Below are 18,738 nucleotides of genomic sequence, written 5' to 3'. Positions count from 1 at the left end.
GTCCATTGGACCGCTGTCAAAGTTTTTCCAAAGATCCTCTATGTTTAGGAAGATCAATCACACACATGTCACAAAAGTCCCCAAACTTTTCAGGGAAAGTTCACAACCACAGAATAGGACTTCCTCTTCGCTGAAGAGACAATGGTGGCGATTTGAATGAGTAAAAAGAACAACAAAAAAAGACTTGGAGAAAATAAATAATATATATTTTAACTGTCGTGCCTTATTTGCACTTTTTTTCTGTTGTTACGTTTTAGTGTCTTGAGCGCGTCTTGAAGGTCACTTAGCAGATTGCATCATATTTTTACTTTTACTAGGGGAAAATGAAAATAAAAACAGTGTTGATCTTATTTAGACAAACCAGGAACTTTAAAATGTGTCGTCTCATTCTTATTCTTTAACGTCAAACAAAGGAAAACATAAATTAATTTAATAGTAATTCCTTGATGACAGAGCAATCTAGTGAGGATGACTATGCTATACAGAGAAAATTTGACTTGACTGACATCATGTTTGCCACAAAGTAGGACAAATAACCAACACTCAGATTTCATATAATTTGTTTCTGGGTTTTAGGCTGTCAAGATTATTAGTTTTGTAGTTTGTTTTTTAGAGAAATATTTGATAGGTCGTCCCATCTTTCAAAACCTTCACCGCATTCAAGCAGCAGAGCAAACACAGAGTGAAACCTCTTTGCTTTTTTCCTCCTCTCGGATTTGTCAAAGCGCACCAAGACACGCTTGGGCCAAGTGCGCTGTCAGTCAAACCCCGAGCCGTCCTGTGATTGGCTGCTTCGCGGCCTGTCCCCGCCCCTGTTGGCCGGCCTCAGTGTTGAAATGACACCGTGGGAAAGCTGAGCGCTTCAAACGCAGGCGCTCCGGGCAAACCTGTGCAGACTCACGTCTGGCAGACTCAACCGACTTTCTGAAGGACTAACGCGGACGAAACGAAAATGAAAAGGAATCACGATTTTAGCTCCTCGGACAGCGAGCTGGACGAAACTATTGAAGTGGAGAAGGAGAGCGCAGACGAAAATGGGTAAGTTATTTACCCTTTCAGTATATTTCTCATTTACTTGAAACGAAACAATTCGAGTTTGGGATAATAAGAAAATAAAACTTAAGTTCTCTGATGTTGACTTGAACCTGTTGCATTTCTTTTAAGGAATATGAGCTCTCCTCTCGGCTCCATGTCTCCCACCACATCAACTCAGGTGCAGGCTAGAAAAAGGCGCCGAGGAGTAAGTAAATCTTTATTTCTTCACCCATTTGATCATTTGCAGACGCGACGCCACTACATGTTATATTCTACAGATCGCATAATAACGATAAACTGTTGTCGTCTTTCAGATTATAGAGAAACGGCGCCGCGACAGAATCAATAACAGCCTGAGTGAGCTGCGTAGGCTGGTTCCCAGCGCGTACGAGAAACAGGTGAGAAAAGTTCCTCAAACTTCAGGAGCTCTAAAGTCACAAATCAAACAACAAATAACAGTACTTTTGATTTAAACTCCTGTGGATATTTTTGAAATTAATCGGCCATTTATTTCCTCTAACTCCGAAGGGTTCAGCCAAACTGGAGAAAGCGGAGATCTTGCAGATGACAGTTGACCACCTCAAGATGCTCCATGCAGCTGGAGGCAAAGGTGTGTTCACTTACTCTTTCAGTTAACAAATATCGATTTAGATTATACATCTAACTTCCCTGCTTGCAAGCTTATATGTGACTTAAAAAAAAAAAAATCTAATCTGTTGCCTTCTTGCCCTCCTCGCAGGTTACTTTGATGCCCATGCCCTGGCCATGGACTACCGTGGCTTAGGTTTCAGGGAGTGTCTGGCTGAGACTGCCCGCTATCTGAGTATCATCGAAGGCTTGGACAGCGCAGACCCTCTGAGGATCCGTCTGGTGTCCCACCTGAACAACTACGCCAGCCAGAGAGAGGCTCACTCCGGTCTGAGCCACCTGGCGTGGGGCTCCGCTTTTGGATCCCCTCCTGCCCACCTGACGCACCCCCTCCTCCTGCAGCACCAACAGGGGACGCCGTTGGCGCCTCTGCCCCGCAGCACCACCAGCAGTCCGCAAACTCCCCTGTCGTCCGCGTCTACTTCATCGCCCTCCTCTTCCTCTTCGTCCTCGTCCTCCTCGCTGGTCGCAGAGACTCACGTCCCGGGCAGGCGCAGCGGCAGCGCCACCCCAGACCAAGGTCCGATCCGGGTTCCCTCCACCTCAGCTGCTCCCACCACCGTCCTGCACCCCGCCTTGGTTCCCTCGTCAGCGTCCAAGCTCTCGCCTCCTCTCCTCTCCTCCCTCTCAGCGTTCCCCTTCGCCTTCAGCGCCTTCCCCATCATCTCACCCACCACTGGCATCACCCCCCCGGCCCAGACTTCCAGCGTGGGCAAACCCTACAGACCCTGGGGCATGGAGATAGGAGCGTTCTGACTGAAATGAAACTCTGAATACAGACTCACTTCACAGCTGAGCTGGACTCAAGGACAAGACTTTATTTTCCCCGCTAAGAAAGTGCTATTTTTTTCTAAGATGTTGACATCCCACAGAGGATATAGATAACGCGTTTCTATTCTCTTTATTGTTTTGTATATAGAAGAAAAGCGGTGAAGAGGGAGACCACGACTAAAAGACAACGAGAGTGATTTATTGTGTTGATTGATCTCGGTTCCTGCCTTTAGAAGTTTCACCCGCTGTAGTCGGCCTGTCAGGGATGGCTTTTCCAGATGGTCAAGCAGTCGCCGTCTGACAAGTTCCTGGGTGAAAGTGTTGGTGCCCTGGTTACAGGGAGGAAGAGGAGGAGGAGGAGGAGGGGGTTGAGAGTCACCCCCTTTTTACAGCATTTTATGGGGTGGAATAACTGAAACCAGGTGTTTGTTTCACTAAACACTGGGAACAGAAGTTGGCTGAAATAAAGTGAACCCTGATTTGCCCACAAGCTCCTGCGCTCATATGGTGCTCTATTGTCTTCCCCCAAGTTACGTTTCCTCTCCACAGTAAATTCTGTCCTTAACAAACAACACTTCACATATGTTTTACCAGTTTTTTTGTTGTTGTAATGTACATGATTTTTTTATCAACTAGTCTCCAAGTTATTTCCTTGTATTTGCTCAGCAGGATTGTCAGTGAATAATCTTAGGGAGTTCATCTTTAAAAGCAAAGCGATACAACCTATAAAAAGTCCAGGCATTTATAAAACACCAGTGCATCTTTTTTTTTTTTTCCACCTTACACGTTGGTGTCTGCTCGCGAACCTCGCTGTGTATATTTTATGGTTGTACAAAGCACAAACTGTCAAATCAGATTTCTCAGCTTGTTGTCGCCTCGTGGTAATGACAACTTCCCTGCAATAAAAAGACTTCTGATAAATTACCTGTGTATTTTTTTTTTTTTTTTTTTTTTTATCGCCGTGTTTGCTCAAGTGCGCACGAGTGTGTGCTTAGTGTGAAGGTGTGTGTGGTATGGTAGGCGTGTATGCTTGTTGATGCCTGTTGTTTTGCGTGTGTGTGTGTGTGGATGTGTGCGCATGGTACGCGGCGACGCCTGGTATCAGATGAGGCTGCTTGTTTCTCTCAGCGGCCCTCTGTGTGTGCACAGGAAACCATTAACAAGGAGGGGATATCCTGGACAATAGCAGCCCGCCTGGCCCCATGTGCTCCGTGGGAACTGGAGGAGGGAAGAAGGAGGGAGGGAAGGTTGGATGAGGATGAAGAAGGAAGGGAAGGAGGGATGGGAAGAAAGAGGGGAGGAAAGGAGTTGGACGGAGGGTTCAAAGGAGAGAGCAGGCGAGAGAAAGGAAGTGCGCAGCGAAGAGTTTTGTCTCCTTGCCATCGTTTCAGCTCGCACCAGCTGCACCTTCTGTTCTCGGCACACCGTCCACTCTTTTTGCAAGACGGAGAGTTCGCTCACTTGCCAACATATGCCTCACCCGTTCTCCAGAATAAGCACTTTCTCTCTTTCTCCTTTACCCCCTCTCATCATACTCCTTCATCCTTTTACTCTATTAGCTGTGCGCACTAGCCAGGTAGTGATGTAAGCTTCACCTCCGCTAATATCTCAAGGTCGATGAGAGTGAACACAACTTGGCTTTTGTCTCCACCTGCTGGTCGTAAGTGGTTTTTCGTCTGTGGAAAATCGATGAACACAAGGGATGCTGAATTCTAATTCCCAAAACAATTGCTTGGACTTTGTGAAGTGTTATTAAAACATGCAAATGAGGTTTTGTCTAATAAAATAAGTTCCAATTTAGTTTAATTTCAAATGGACTAAGTGCACGAAGGTAAAAAACTTAAATATGTATTATGGATGTTTTTACTCTTAGTTAGAAAGACGACATGTTGTGGAGTTATATCCCAGTAATATCCCAAAATCATAATGTACAATTAAGAAATTGGCAATGTAAAATAAACAAGGTGTCACATTAATACTATTATGTCTTAAGCTTGATGGTTGGTCGGATGTTTTTTTTTTTATTATTATTTTATATTATTTTAAACTATCTTACACTTATTTTTCTTTTTCCAGAGTATTTTTATTCAGCAGTTTGTTAGTTTGTTCGTTTAGTTTTTTTTATGTGCAACTGCTCTATCTGACCAAACAATTTCCCTTGTGGATTAATAAAGTCTAACTCTGAGCCGTAACAGGAGGTTCATTTTATGTTTTTCAAATGTCCTTTCATGCATGAAAGAGTCAAAATGTTTAGCGATATAATATGTAGTTACACTGTTAAACATATATTACTCAAGTCAAATTATGACACTGTGAGTTGCTGTGAAAAACAAGAAAAATTAAATGTGGTGTGTATTACTGCGCTTTTCACTGTGTGTAATCTGTGTAAATGGGCCTTCTCCATAACACAATACGTTAGCTTGTCATCGTAGAAGAGGCACACGTGTTTTCATTTAAGAGGGTCAGCGTGATAAATCAGTGCCTCAGCAGTGCATCTAAAACTGGTAAAGCTAAATGACCTGCAGTCTTTGTGTAGCATATCAATAATTCTCATGCGAGCGGCAACAATTGTCCATGAGGAGTGTGGATTTTGCAAGAATTGTGAATTATGACCGCGTAATAGGTCCGTTTCAAACACTTTTCTGATTTAGGAGATTTCAACAGACCAAAAGAATAAAACAAAAAATAAAGGAATACACAGATCAATCTACACTACCGTTTGTAATTTGTGCATACACACGCTGTACATCAAGGCTGTCAAAGAAAGTAAACGACGCAAACTGCTGTAGAAGCTGCACTGGAAGGACGAGTGAATGCAGAATGTCTGGTTTACTCTATCTGAAATGTGCAATAAGTTTGGGTTCGTTTGGGTATACTCTATATATTCTAGTGCAACAATAGGTTATGTGTAATCTGGATCTCCTTTTTTTCCTTTCACTTTTTTCTTCTGTGTATTTTTTTCTCATCTGTTTTTATGAATATCAACCTGCAATAGGGTTTAAGGAAATTAGCCTTGGCTGCAATCTTCATTAATATGCTCTGTCCCTAATTTAAATAAATAATAAAAAAACAATGAATCAGAAAGAAGCCACTCTCAGAGTTTCATTCACTGAACCCCAAATCTTTATTAACCACTGCTTGCTCACAAAGATATATGTGGAGAGGGGGGAAACACACAAATGGATAGAGGAGAGAAATAGAGAGAGGCAGGTAGGATAGTCACTGTCTGTGTGGAACATCCGACAGTCGTTATACACTGTGGTGGTTTAAATGCAACCGGGTCAATATCACATGGCACAAACAATGGGGTATCCACCCGCCCTTTCTTGAAATACACACACGCGCGCGCGGCACACACACACACTCACGCACACATCCGCAGGCCAAACTGTGCGTGCGTGACTGACGGGGTTCAACCCCAGGCTTCACAACCCCTGGCTCCAAACCGTTCAGATACTTTTAATACACTCAGATGCATCCTTTACAGATGGAAATACTGTGTCCATGAATCGTTGTCGCAGTGATACCTGTTATGGCTTTAATATATTTCTTGTGTGGCATTGACAGTGTGGTGGAGTGAAGTGCGATGGTTCCAGTAATAGGTGCAGAATATGTCGAGCACTACTCTAGCCTTAACGGAGAAAGCCGGGACTTGTTTGTATTTTCTCCCATGTAAGATTCACAGTAGCAAGTGAAGTGGTTTGCACTCCAGCATTCTTAAGGATGCACTTTGACCTCAGTGGCGTCGTGCACTACAGTAACATGTGATTTCAACGTGACTGGAAGCTTGTTTTCCGAGGAATATAAAGAGGCCTGCCATTTGTCAGGGATGTTACGATGAGCTTTCCGGTGCCAGATGGACAGAATTTAGAGAGCTCCTCCTGAGCCGTGTGGAGAGCGTGTGAGCGAGTGCTTATACAGTATGTGGAGAGATGATGAAGAGTTCGCAGACGGAGGGAAGGAGGATGAGGATGGGCTCATTAAATGCTATAGTGTTCTCCTGCGGTACAGTCACTACCTACCTCACAGGAGGGGATGTGCGGCGACGGCTTGCGGTCCCCACAAAAAGAAAAACTGTCCCCTTTCCTTCTGCCAACTTCCCTGCACATGTCCCCCTGCTAATTGGAGCACTGGCATAGACTAGATGGAAAATCACTCACACACCACAAACACAGATCCAGTTTTGCTTCCAGATCTGCAGGGTCAAATGAGTGTGTGCCCACTCGAGGGGGACGAGGGAACGGAGCCAGGATGCGACTCCGCAAACCCCCCCCGCGCCTCCGCCCACCGCCCCCCCCCCTGCCTTGTGAGGACGCAAACCAGTCGCAGCAAAACATCAGCTAGCTGGCAAACTCACAACAAACACCTAAGCCTGTTACCACACGAGAAAGAAACAAAACGACGACATTCTCAGGCTGAAATGGAAAAAAAACAAAAAAAAAAACAAAAGAAGATGAACGGAAAATTACATCTATGTATAAGCAGGAAGAAGAAACTTATATATAAAAATGGCACACTGCAATCAATACTTCTGCTGCTTGTATTGTACTGTATATAACAAAAAAAGAAGTATTTACAAAAACCACTGTCACTTCTCAATTGGATTTTTTTTTCTTCTCATTTGAAACGGAGCAAAAACATTCTTTTTTTTTGGGAAGCGTGGGCAAGAAACATTGATTTTTCCTTTTTTTTCTTTTTTCTCCAAATCATTTTTGCAATTTTTACCACCCCCACCCCCATTTGAACCTCCCGCTGTCTCGGGGTGGCATCTCAGGCTGTGGTAGATTCATAGAAGTATGGAGGAGTATGAGGGGAGCAGGGAGAGTGGAGAGGTGGGGACACGTGGGATAAGGTGGGGAGGAGGAGGAGGGGGGGTGGTGTTTGTCGGGTGGTTGGGGGGTTGGGGGTGGCGGTGGAGGGTGAGGAGGTGGGACGTGGAGGCCGCTGGAGCTTCTCACGCTGTCAGTTCTTCTCTCAACTCCTTCAACTCCTTGTTCCTGCGCACCTCCTGAGCATGCCTCTCCTGGGAAAAACACAGAAAACACGCGGGTTGAGGGATGTCGTGTTTTTTTTTCTGCGTGGACGGCCACGCCCTGACATCTGTGTCATCGACATTTGTCTTCTTTAACTGTTCTAGTGACAGCTTACTTCATTTCCCTTTTCTGCCTCCTATTCTTCTGTGCCCCTCTCACACATTTTTAACTTCTTCTTTGGTTGATTAGACCTTTTTTATATATTTTTTAAAATTTACCCCGCAAATTTAAATTTCTTTAAATACATATTTACATGGATGAAACATATTTTAGTAAAGGAATAAATGGAGGCAGAAGACATTAATGGCACCCTACTGTTGCGCATGTTTGAAATAAAAAAAATTATATTTGAACCTGTGTATTATTTGAATAGCTTAATACTGTATATGTATATTTATAAATATCACTGGGCTACAGAACACATATAGTAGGTAGGGGGGTCCCTACTTAATGAGGCCAAGGACCCTCAAACTATTTATAAATATACATTATCAATATCATTTTGCATTCAATAGTGAGCTATTCAATTAATACAGAGGTTCAAAGTATACCTCTGTACACAGTAGGCCCTGCCCCCTATTGCTACTGCGCCAATCACAACACTGCATATTACATTCTTTATCTGTCAATTTTATATATGTATAATTATTTTCTTGACAGTTTTAACTTTAAACATAGCTAAATACTAACACACTAAAATATGTTGGATTTTTGTTAATGTGTATTTAAAGAAATTTAAATTTGTGGTGCAAAATTGTATGGGGGAGAATTAAAATAATATAACAAATGTCTAATCATCCAAAGATTTTGCGACCACCCCCTGCAGTACCTCCGTGGACCCACTAGAGGTCGCAGGCCCCCTGTTGTAGACCTATGGGCTAAGCTGATGTTGATGTTGAGGGAATCAAGTTGTGCTGCAGCCCCGTCCAGATCTGGTACTAACACACGATTCTGAGTGACCAGCTTTAAGTAATTCAGTTCAATTCAGTTTGATTTATTTAGATCAACAGTTCACAACACCCGGCATGAAACCCCCAAAAGAGCCAGCACTGACGTGTTGGTGGCAAGAAAAATCTTCCTTTTAACAGGAAGAAACGTCAAGGAGAAGCCAGTTCGTATGGAGGGACCCAGGGACCCCTTGGTAGTGGACTGTTCCCCACGGCCTCACATGCAGCCTGACTTCCTCGACAGGACGCAGAGTGCGTCCTGATATAGCAGAGTGCAGCATGGTGTAAAATGTAAAATATTATTCAAAGCAGGGTCAACAACTGATCTTCACTCAAAAAAAGGGGGACGAGAATCACACTCTTTCTTTTAACGGCTCTCTGACAGGAACAGGAGTCGTGACATCCGACTCCGTCTAAACAGCTGAAATTCCCATCTGCAATGTTAATGTGCTAATATGTGACCACTACAGACTGAAGAGTAAAGGTTATTATGAAATATGATCAGCACATCTGAGCTGAAACTTGACCAAAACGCTTTGTTTGGTAAAATATCTTACAATTACATTGCAGCGTAGGATGCTGCAATGACATCCAGCTCATGTAGCTGCTTGCATCTGATTGGATGGTGCTAAAATGCTTCTTTACCACTTTGGCTTATACATTTTTTTCAAATTTTTAATTTAGTTTAATGTTATTTAACACAGTCTCAGGCTGTAGGTATCATCGAAGACTGCAACCTTTAGATGTTATTGATTTCCCTGTTTGCATATCAGTCCCTTTTTTGGGACTCCTCACCTTCTCCTGCAGGCGCTCCATGATGGCGGCCAGGTAGGCCATGCGGTTCTCTTCGATTTGCTCCATCTTCAGCTGGAGCTTCTCCTCGGCCATGCGGCTGAAGTTGCTGTTCTCCTCCATGGCCTTCAGCAGCACGTCGCGCTCGTGCTCCCGCTTCTCAGCCAGGGTCCGAAGTACCATGGCCTCATGGGACTGGAGGCAAGAAGAGAAGGAGGAAGAGGAGGAGGAGGAGGAGGAGGATAGGGAGGAGTGATGAGTCAGGGAAAAGGGGTCAATATTGAGACGGTGATTTACTGGATGTCAGTCATAGATTTTTCGGAAAACTTTCTGCATTGTATCACGTGCGCACATGAAATGTCTGGAACTGTAAAAATGTTTTGTCAGCTTCATTTACTCTCGCACGTCCTGTAAATTACACGATAAACGATGTGCTTAACGATGTATTGGACATCTGGTGGTGGACAGAATGTGATATTGAGTGGTTAATGATTGGTTAATTGATTTTTAGGTGGACGGCTGGATATGCCAGGGACCGAATTGACATTTGAATCAATGGTGTGCAGGAATTATCCGGTGTCATATTAGATTGGTGTTTTTCAGTTGCAGTCGTAAATGTGAATTTAGACGCCAGGGGAAGTCAAAGGGTTAAGTCGGTATTATTGACAGCAGAATATCTGATTTGGTTCTGAGTAATAATCATGTTTGTAGTCCAGCATTAGACATTAAATACTTTTGGTGGGCGTCGGCGCTTGCACTGAAGCAGAGCGACACGCGGCAGATGGCATGTGTGAAAATAACAGGAAACATCCTTACTCTCCTTCGGTCCTCGGCTGCTTCCAGTTTCTTCTGGATGTCCTCCAGGGAAATGTCCCTCTTTGGGGGGCTGGTGATGCAGTGGGCCACTTCAGACACGGGAGAGGGCGGCTTCAGGATGACCTCGAAGGCCTGGCCCGAGGCGCGCTTGTTAATGGGCTTGATGTCCATGTCTTTATGAGTGTACGTTAAGAAGAAAGCCAGAAAAAAAAAATCTCGTCAGTGTGATTTTCTTTCAAGTGCGTTTAACAAAGAAGAAAAATGCTCAGGCCTGTTGACACCTACCTTGAAAGTCGCCCATGATGTTTTTGCGGCTCTCGGGGTACAGACAAGAGCAGATGAGTGAGAGAACTGAAATCTCCTTCATTTTCTCTTTGTAAGCTGTGGAGGGAATAAACGGGAATAAGGACTGTGTGTTACTTTGTTAATGTGGATGCTCAGCCAACGCACAAAAAAAAGGGCAGAATATTAACCCAGTAACATACAAAAAAAAAAAAAACATGAAGCATCATTAACCTACTTCTAACTCCACAGGAGGTCCCCGATGCAAACGTCAAGATTTTTAGGGGAATAATTATTCATCAAGTCCTCAAAAAGGAAAACCTCATCAAAGGGCGTCTGCTGCAGCTGAACTACTCGGGGTTTTGTCGACATTTCGGAGAGCCTTTGTTTTCAAAGAGCTGCGAGGCGAGCGTGATGGATGTGTCCTTACTTGGCCTAATTTCCCCGACATCTAAGACGCTGCCATCCCCGCAGGATTCTCCACACACCATTAGCTATGCATTTTATTTTGGCCTATTATTTATTAACGTTGCCAGACCAACGCCCTTTTGGCTCCCGGTTATTCTGTAGTTACTGCCACAAAGCGCCACTGCCACAAAACGCCGCTGCCACAAAACGCAGCTGCCATATAGGACTTCTTTTAATTCTTACTCTATAACAACTCATCTTTTTGTAACAATTAAGCTACTATGACCAAGCAGTTTCCTTTGTGGATCATTAAAGTCAGCCTGAGTCTGATTTAAAAAAGCAAAGATGACAGGATTTAGATTGCATCTTTTGATAATATTTGGGGTTCTTATCTAGTGTGGATGTAGACTAATGGGTTACATGGGTTTAGCTTATCAGCATAAAACAGCAAACTGAGTGTCCACCCAACGGTCTGTTCGTGGTCCAAAAAGTTAATAACACTGATGTAAATCTGGCATCAAATAATGCTGGCTGCATTTGGCAATAGGCCGGGACAAAGTGCTCCAAAGGGCAAGCAGAAAAAAAAGAATACAAGAACAACCAACCTTGTCTAACCTTGATTTATTTTTTTATTTTTTTTTATTATTGTTATGCGTGTGTTTTTTGGCACCTACTCCTTTATAATGTGAACCTGAAGTTCAGCAGCAGTCCCAGCAGGGAGAGAGGCAGAAATATCTGCGGCGCACTGCAGGTGGGGGAATATTCTGCGTTTGCACATCGCTGTTGTGTTCTTTCAAGGTACTCTGCCTCATGGTGCAGATTTGCATGCCAACTGTCACAGTGTGGCGTAATCCATCACCCAGCGCACGAGGCCTGCGGGGCTGAAATGTGGCACATTGATTCATGATTTGAAGGAGGCTACAGTGGCAAAGCCAGAAATGAGATTTACTGTCAAAGAGCTTCTCCATGGAGGGGTACGGTGTACAGTATGATTAATCCAAATCCTCCTCCTTACTACCACCGCCTGCTCGGTCTCTCTCTCCTCCCCGTGTCTCACTTTCTGCCCTGCAGACAGGCAGACGCCACAGTAATGTGATAAACTCTCAGATGTAGCTCTCGCTACTCTCTGATGGCCTTGTTAACCCCTTCCCCCGAGGACGAAGCGGGAGAGAGCACGAGCGCGGCCTGCAGTGATACGAGGAACGAGGAATGGTGGAAGAACTGAGACAGAGGTGCACGAGAATGGGGGTAAAGGAGGGGAAAGGGGAGCGGCACTTCAAGTAGAGGTAGAGAGCAGGAGAGGCGAGGTGGATCGTTACAGTCATGCTAACGGCGTCCTTTCTTAAACAAAAGCCACGGACCAAGATTAGCAAGAAGAAGAGGAGACAGATTCCTCTGGGAGTCGACTGCCCCCAGGACAGCCTAATGGAAGCAGCCACCTCAGGTGGATGGCACTTTAATTTGTAATTAGCGGACCGCACCATTTCTGCTGACGAGAGGGGGAGACGGGACACATTTGGAGGGTTGTCATCAGCTCATTAGTGGGTATGTATATGTCAAGGCCCCAGCAGCTTTTTTTCCCATACACACGATCCCACTTGACAGCTGAAGGCTCAGATGTTTAACACTTCAGTGGAGCAGGTAATTTGGGCCAAGTGGGTGTGGAGCAGATCAGCGGGTGGATCCTTTTTCCACTTTTCAGCCCAATAACATCTTCCTAGTGAAAATCTGCACTTCTAATTTAGTCGGCTTTCATAATCAGTTAAGATGCTGATTATTTTCAGTTCAGTCTTTAGTTGGGAGGATGTGACCGGATGTCTCGGTTTGTCTGACCCCCAAAACCTCTAAAAACCACGACCTATTTACAACAGTATTACACAGAGAAATGCAGTAAATCGCTCCATTTGTAGGAGCTGTTATCATCATCATCACATTTGATTGTCACCATAGTTACTGACTCATTTTTCCGTCGGTTGGCTAGTCGAGGCACCGCAGCTCTATTGCTTGCTTTTATTTATGGTGCACACGCAGCGCTTTTACCGTGACTGCACCAGACTTAATTCAATTTCTTTGTAATCTTGCGCGATAAGCGCTCACTGTGAATTGGAACTGCTCTCTAACTCGGAGCCACACAAATTGTCCTTTTATATCCATAATCAAAAATATATGAGATTTCCACCCCAAAAAAATATTAAAGCGCTACTGTATTTCTCCTGAGAGAAAAAAAAAAAAACTCTTTACTTTCTGTGACCACTGTAATAACACACTCATTCCCAGTGGATCAGACCCATAAAAACTGACAAATGATCCAGGATGACATTCCGTAGCAGGAAGTGCCCGATCGCAGGCATCTGTTCAAAAGATTTTGGCCGAGTTTCAGAAGAAGCCTCGCTTAGATGAGAGTAAGTAATTCCAGACAGGGATGAGACCACTTTAATGCCCCCCCCCCACCTTTCCTTCACTACGGCAGGCTGGTTTAAACCAGCCAGGTCTGCAGCCTCCCTCTCAGAGAGCTGTCCCGACCACAGACACAGCCATCAAACTGCACTTCCTCTTCCAATCCATCAGCCGGAGAGCACAGATCATCAATATCTACGGTTCCTCCTCCCCCGCACGCGTCCCTCTTCCCCAGCGCCTCCTGCATCCCCGAGCCCCCGTTGCATCTGTTGCTGGTGTCTCCTCTCCATCCTCTTCTTTTTTCTCTCTCCACATTTTTCACCCACACTCTCTGCGTTACTGTGTTAGCGCAAACCATAACACCTCCCTCCCTCCCTCCCTCCCTACACTGCATCCCAAAAACACAACCCCCGCCATTGCACGAATTTAACTGTCACTTTGAGCCAAAAAGGCACACGGGGTAAAAAAAAAAAAGATACGTTTAGCGAGTCGATGAGCAAACTGCCTATTAAAACTCTCCTGCAGAATGTGACAGTGTATATTAAAGCCCTACTGCCCTCCTGGGCGCTGTAGTCTCGCAGGTTTATGGGCCGGGCATGCGTGTTCAGCACATGCAGGCCTTTTACAGTGAGGCCGCATGGCAACAATATAATCACAGAATTACGAAGGTATCACAAGAGCAAAATTGGCTATTAAAGGACACATTATTGCACCCGGACGGTCGAGAGCAGGTCTAGCCGTTTGATGGAGGGCTGCTGGGGAGGCTTCTTATACCGCGCCCTGTGTCCTTTCAAGGCGATCAATGCGGAGCTACAGCGAATAATTGTTAGCTACTAATGAACTGCTTAAATGAGGAAAATCCAAATATTAGCAGTTTCTTGTGAGATAAGATGATGGAAAGCAGCAGATCCTCACAAGTTTAAACAAACCATTATTTCTAGAAAACTGACTCAATCGATCACTGATTGATTAAATAATCGACAGCTTTATATCAGTGCATTTGAGGTTGGTGGAATGCTACTCAAAATAAAAGTCTAAGATTATTCTGCATCATCCATGATACGTAGAAGCTGTGGATTGCACCAGATTTGCCGAGAGAGATGAAAAATCTTAGACACCCACCCGCCCGTGTACATTTTTAAGAACAGATTATGAGAAAAAAAAAACGGCATCACCGCCAGACTGATGTCACCCCTTCCGCTCAGCTTATCTCAAAGAGCAACAGTCATCCGCACCAGTAATGGGAGTGTACTGCATAGATCGATGTCAAAGAAATCGGGGTGACTAATGAAGTATGGGAGACTTTCATGCAGATGGCCCAAAAACAACAACAACAACAGCAGCGACAATGGACGACAGGGGAGGAGGAACGCAGCAGAAACTGGACGTCTCTTCTGTTTCTGTGCAGAGTAATTGATTTTAAGGCATCAGCCCAGTGGCCACACCTAATTGGATAAGACAAGTGTGCATGATACGGATCAGGAAGCTGGCTTGGAAGCCTTAATGCACTTGGGAGTGGTTCGGTAGTTTGTGGGATAGTTTAGCAGAGGATGTCTCTTCTTTTGTCTCAAATAAATTATAATATATATATGGTATTTATCTGTCCTTGAAATTCTTGAATACAGTGGTAAATATTCATAGATGCATGAAACCTTGGGAGTGTTTACCCCGGCATCTCAGAAGCGTCATAATTGCACAGGCTGCTTCTGTAAATAAAATCAGGCCTAGATGAACTCAACGACCCGACGGCGAGTGCTGACTGGCATGATGGCGGCTTTTCTCCCAGAGTGGCTGCACCGTGCCCATCTCATTCATTTTGCCTGTCCACAGCTCAAATCATGGAGGAGAGAAGAGGACGAGGAGGAGGAGGAGGAGGAGGAGGAAAGGGAGGAGGAGGAGAAGGAGGAGGAGGAGGAGAGGGGAATAATATAACAGAGGGTTTTAGTTGTCGGTGTCCCTGAATGCAGACACCAAGACCCTCACCACTGCCCCTCAGCATGCCCCTCCATCCATCCATCAAGAGCTTTGTCAACCGGAAATCAAACACTATCCCCCAGACTGGTAACACACACACTGGACTTCTTCTCCTTATACACACACTCCCCTTAATGTTGATTATAGGCCTGAGAGAAATCAGACCTACAACAAGTCTTAATAAGGACATTTGCAGTTACACAAATACAAGGCCTTCCACCTCCTATATCGTGCAGTCTAATTTTCTGCACATTTCTTCCAAATATGTCTGACAATAATCCATTTATCCAACATAATAATGGCCAGAAGCCACAGTCAGTAACCTTCCTAACAGGACTGGAGTCTGATATTGTTCAGACGACATTCATTTCGTCGTAAATTCTTCCCTCGACTGCAAAGCAGCTCTGGATAAGGATGCTCTTTTTTCTTATCTCTCCCCCTCACGCTCTCTCGTCCGTGTCTTTAGCGGTCACCCGCAAAATTGGTTCAGCGGGATTTACGCCACGACATAGGATGACCCAGTTTTTAATAAGGAGATATCTGTCACGGAGAAATATTCCCCACCCCGGAGAGCGGCTGGGCTGTGCGTTTGAAGGGACCGGAGATGTTGGGTGGGGTCGCTGGCGCTGCATTATGCTGCACGGCTCTGAGTCAGGCAATAAGAGGCAGGTGCGGCAGGCGGGCATCGACAAAAAATGCTGCTGCATGAGGGGGAAAACAGCCCTGCTCTTCTTCACAGTCATTGGATCTTTGTAAATTACTAGGTTTTAGCAGATTTTATTATTATTATTATTTTTTTAAGAAATGCGTCACTGATCTGCCAAACTGAATGGCTATATTTGGATTTTCGATCACACACAAAAACACCAAAAATGACACTTAAGAGGCAAAATGAAGGTTGAGGCTTAAGAAAATTCTGCTTCAGTTCGTATAACTTCATCATATACAAGTGACTTGCGAGGGAGTTTGGCCGCTCCCTCTCATCAGCCCTCAGCATCCTTTTGTGCCATGGGTGTCGACACTGCCTCCCATCATCATCATCATCATCATCGTCAAACCTGCGAAGCCGCTTAAATCTCGGGGAAAAAGAAGGGAGAGAAAGTGCAAAACTCACCGATTGCGGTCTTAGACATGTCTGCAACGGTGGTGCCGGGGCGGGTTGGCCGGAGGAGAGTGCGTCTGATGCTGGATGCTGGATGCTGTTTCTCGGGGTGAAGGGACTGCTGGTAAGGCACTGAGTCAGCAGAGACAGAGGCTGCCGGTGCGCCTGGTGGTCTGTTATGAGCTGCGTCAAGTCGGCGGGAGATAACTAGAAGGCACCCGGAAGTGTGCAGCTGACCCGTCCAAAATAAAAGCATATAACAAACCTGCCCCGTCATGAACACATTGAATGACACGGTTAGAGCTGCACCTTATATTCGGTTACTGATTAAGCTATTAATCTTAAAGCAAAAAATGCTGAACATGTAGACTGATAAAAAGTATAGAATGAACACGTAACATGCGATCATGTTGTCTGCTGACATTTTTATGGATTAGTAGTAGCAGCCTAACAAATGATAGTCAAAGCTATCTGTGAATGAGAATAAGTGTTAGGTGGAGCCATAAGGCGACATAGCAATAATGACATTTAACTCGATTTTGTCAGAGAAACAATAGTCTTAAATATTTTTGCCCCATGATTTTCGCCTGGATATTTTTTGTCACTTTTCTTATTTGAAATATGTAAGTTAAACGTACGTTTGTTTAGCTTTTAATTTCTCAAAGTACAATGATCCAACTGGCTGCACATGCTCGAGTACTTTCCTGCAAAGCCATTCAACACATTTTTTTGTCATTCGTCGCAGCCTTCAAACGCTCCAATGTGCATTATAGCGGAGAAGCGTTTTATTTTGAAAATGCATGGCAGGAAATCTGAACACACGACCAAAAAGGCTTGACACTGATGCCAGTAATTAGCGTTTAGGTGGCCGTAGAGCATTCTAACACACTCCCCTCTCCCACAGCCAATGCCCTGACAAACCCTATGTCCTCTTGTATCTTAACGCCCTGCTGTGACTGCTGACAATGTGGGTGTTTCCTCCTTTGTTTCCTGTGGTGGTGAGCAGGTACTGGACGCATGCTTTCCATGATGCCGAGAGAAGGAGCTCATCAAACAGCTCATCAAAGGGTAACATTTGGTGTAGTTTTTTTTATATATATATATATTTTTTTTTCATCCTGATTAGGTTTGAGGTAGTTTCTTTCACGGATGCAGAATTGCAAGATGTCTAGTCTTCATGTATCCAATTTTTTTAAACTCTCATACATCATATATAATCCGTGCAGGCGGAAAAAAAGACCGAAACACATCATCAACACCATTTATAGTTGCAGAAAATACTCAACTCGAATCCGCCAGATAAAACGATGGACTCATAAAATTACAACCACTAGGTGGCAGCAAATCTACAACCATGCAACCTTGGAAAGCATGGCCTTTAGATGGTTTTATGATTATTCACTGCAGACAAACCAAGCTTTAGCTGGCACTCACTGTGAACTTATCTACACATTTATTCTGAATTCAGTAATCATGACATACTATCTAGGTGATGCCTAACTCAGTTATATCACAACAGTAGTCAATTCCAACACAAACGTCAAGCTCCTTAATGTGTTTGCATAGATAACGACACGTTACGTTGTTGTTTATTTAAAGTGTATGGCTAGAGAACTGAGTGGCCACTCATTAACCAGGAGGCCGTTTTTGGTTCGTGTTTCCAAAAATAAAGAACTAGTTGTACGGGGGAAAATTGTCAATTGAAGCATAAAAAGAGATATACATTAATCAGAGTGTAGGGAACCTATATTCACACTGACCAGTATTTATTATTTGATGGATGGAAAGAAAAAGGAAAAGGAGGAAAAACACATCAAACAAACCCCCAACTGGGCCTTTGTCAAGGACTCAAGAAGATATCCCAAGAACTGGTGTTGACAAAAATTCGTCCACACCAATACCCAAGAGAATAATGTAATGCATGCTGTTCAATGCAGTGAGGAATGTACAGAGGTATTGAGGAAACCAAACAACCCATCCACAAATGCATGTAGAAACACAGGAGAGCCAGCTCATCGGGGACCGACTCAGTGGTCCACCTACACCTGAAGGACAAAGGACAGGCCTAGATGAGCAAGACAGCAACGTCCAAGTCTTAGCCAAGAGAAGGCAGATGGTTTTAGGGAGGAGTAAACGAAGCCATATGCCAAATTGGAGAAACCTTCTCTTAACAGAGGAGTTGCAGTGAGATAAAAATCTGCCATCAATTTACAAAAGGTTTTAACGCCCCTCCCCCCAAGGACAGGTACTTATTCCGCCTGTAATGTCAATTTGTGTCACCATCCTTCAGAAACAAGTCAAGCAAGTTCCCTGTTTAAACCTCAACTTCCCACATCTCTCTTGCAACTGAAGAAGCTAATCGGATGAACGTTGCCTGTTCTTCTTCTTCTTTTTTTAAACGCCTCTTGGATGTTATTAGACGTTTTATAGACTCGATCTCAAATGAATTTCATTAGAAGGGCTTAGATCGTGGGACTATTCACTTACTAGACACGTACACCTGTGCGGCCACGTCACCGCTCATTTCTCGGTA

General features: G+C 44.3%; 2 protein-coding genes across 2 annotated transcripts; one reads left to right on the top strand and one right to left on the bottom strand.

Annotated features, from left to right (window-relative positions):
* Positions 1-854: 854 nt before the first annotated feature.
* Positions 855-3,378, top strand: hey1 (hes-related family bHLH transcription factor with YRPW motif 1). Its single transcript, XM_047606038.1, has 5 exons — positions 855-1,038; positions 1,165-1,240; positions 1,350-1,433; positions 1,564-1,645; positions 1,775-3,378. Exons 1-5 carry the CDS (start codon positions 953-955, stop codon positions 2,437-2,439), a joined length of 993 nt encoding a protein of 330 aa, XP_047461994.1. The 5' UTR covers positions 855-952; the 3' UTR covers positions 2,440-3,378.
* Positions 3,379-5,554: 2,176 nt separating this feature from the next.
* Positions 5,555-16,397, bottom strand: stmn2b (stathmin 2b). The gene is made up of 5 exons (XM_047606039.1): positions 16,218-16,397; positions 10,328-10,423; positions 10,043-10,215; positions 9,230-9,421; positions 5,555-7,477 (listed from the first exon to the last, which is right to left on the bottom strand). Exons 1-5 carry the CDS (start codon positions 16,234-16,236, stop codon positions 7,409-7,411), a joined length of 549 nt encoding a protein of 182 aa, XP_047461995.1. The 5' UTR covers positions 16,237-16,397; the 3' UTR covers positions 5,555-7,408.
* Between the last annotated feature and the right edge of the window lie 2,341 nt (positions 16,398-18,738).

Source organism: Mugil cephalus, chromosome 14, assembly GCF_022458985.1.
Source record: "Mugil cephalus isolate CIBA_MC_2020 chromosome 14, CIBA_Mcephalus_1.1, whole genome shotgun sequence".
In the NCBI taxonomy this organism is placed as follows: domain Eukaryota; kingdom Metazoa; phylum Chordata; class Actinopteri; order Mugiliformes; family Mugilidae; genus Mugil; species Mugil cephalus.
Note: the sequence above shows the minus strand (reverse complement) of the source record. Positions and strands in the feature narration are given on the sequence as shown.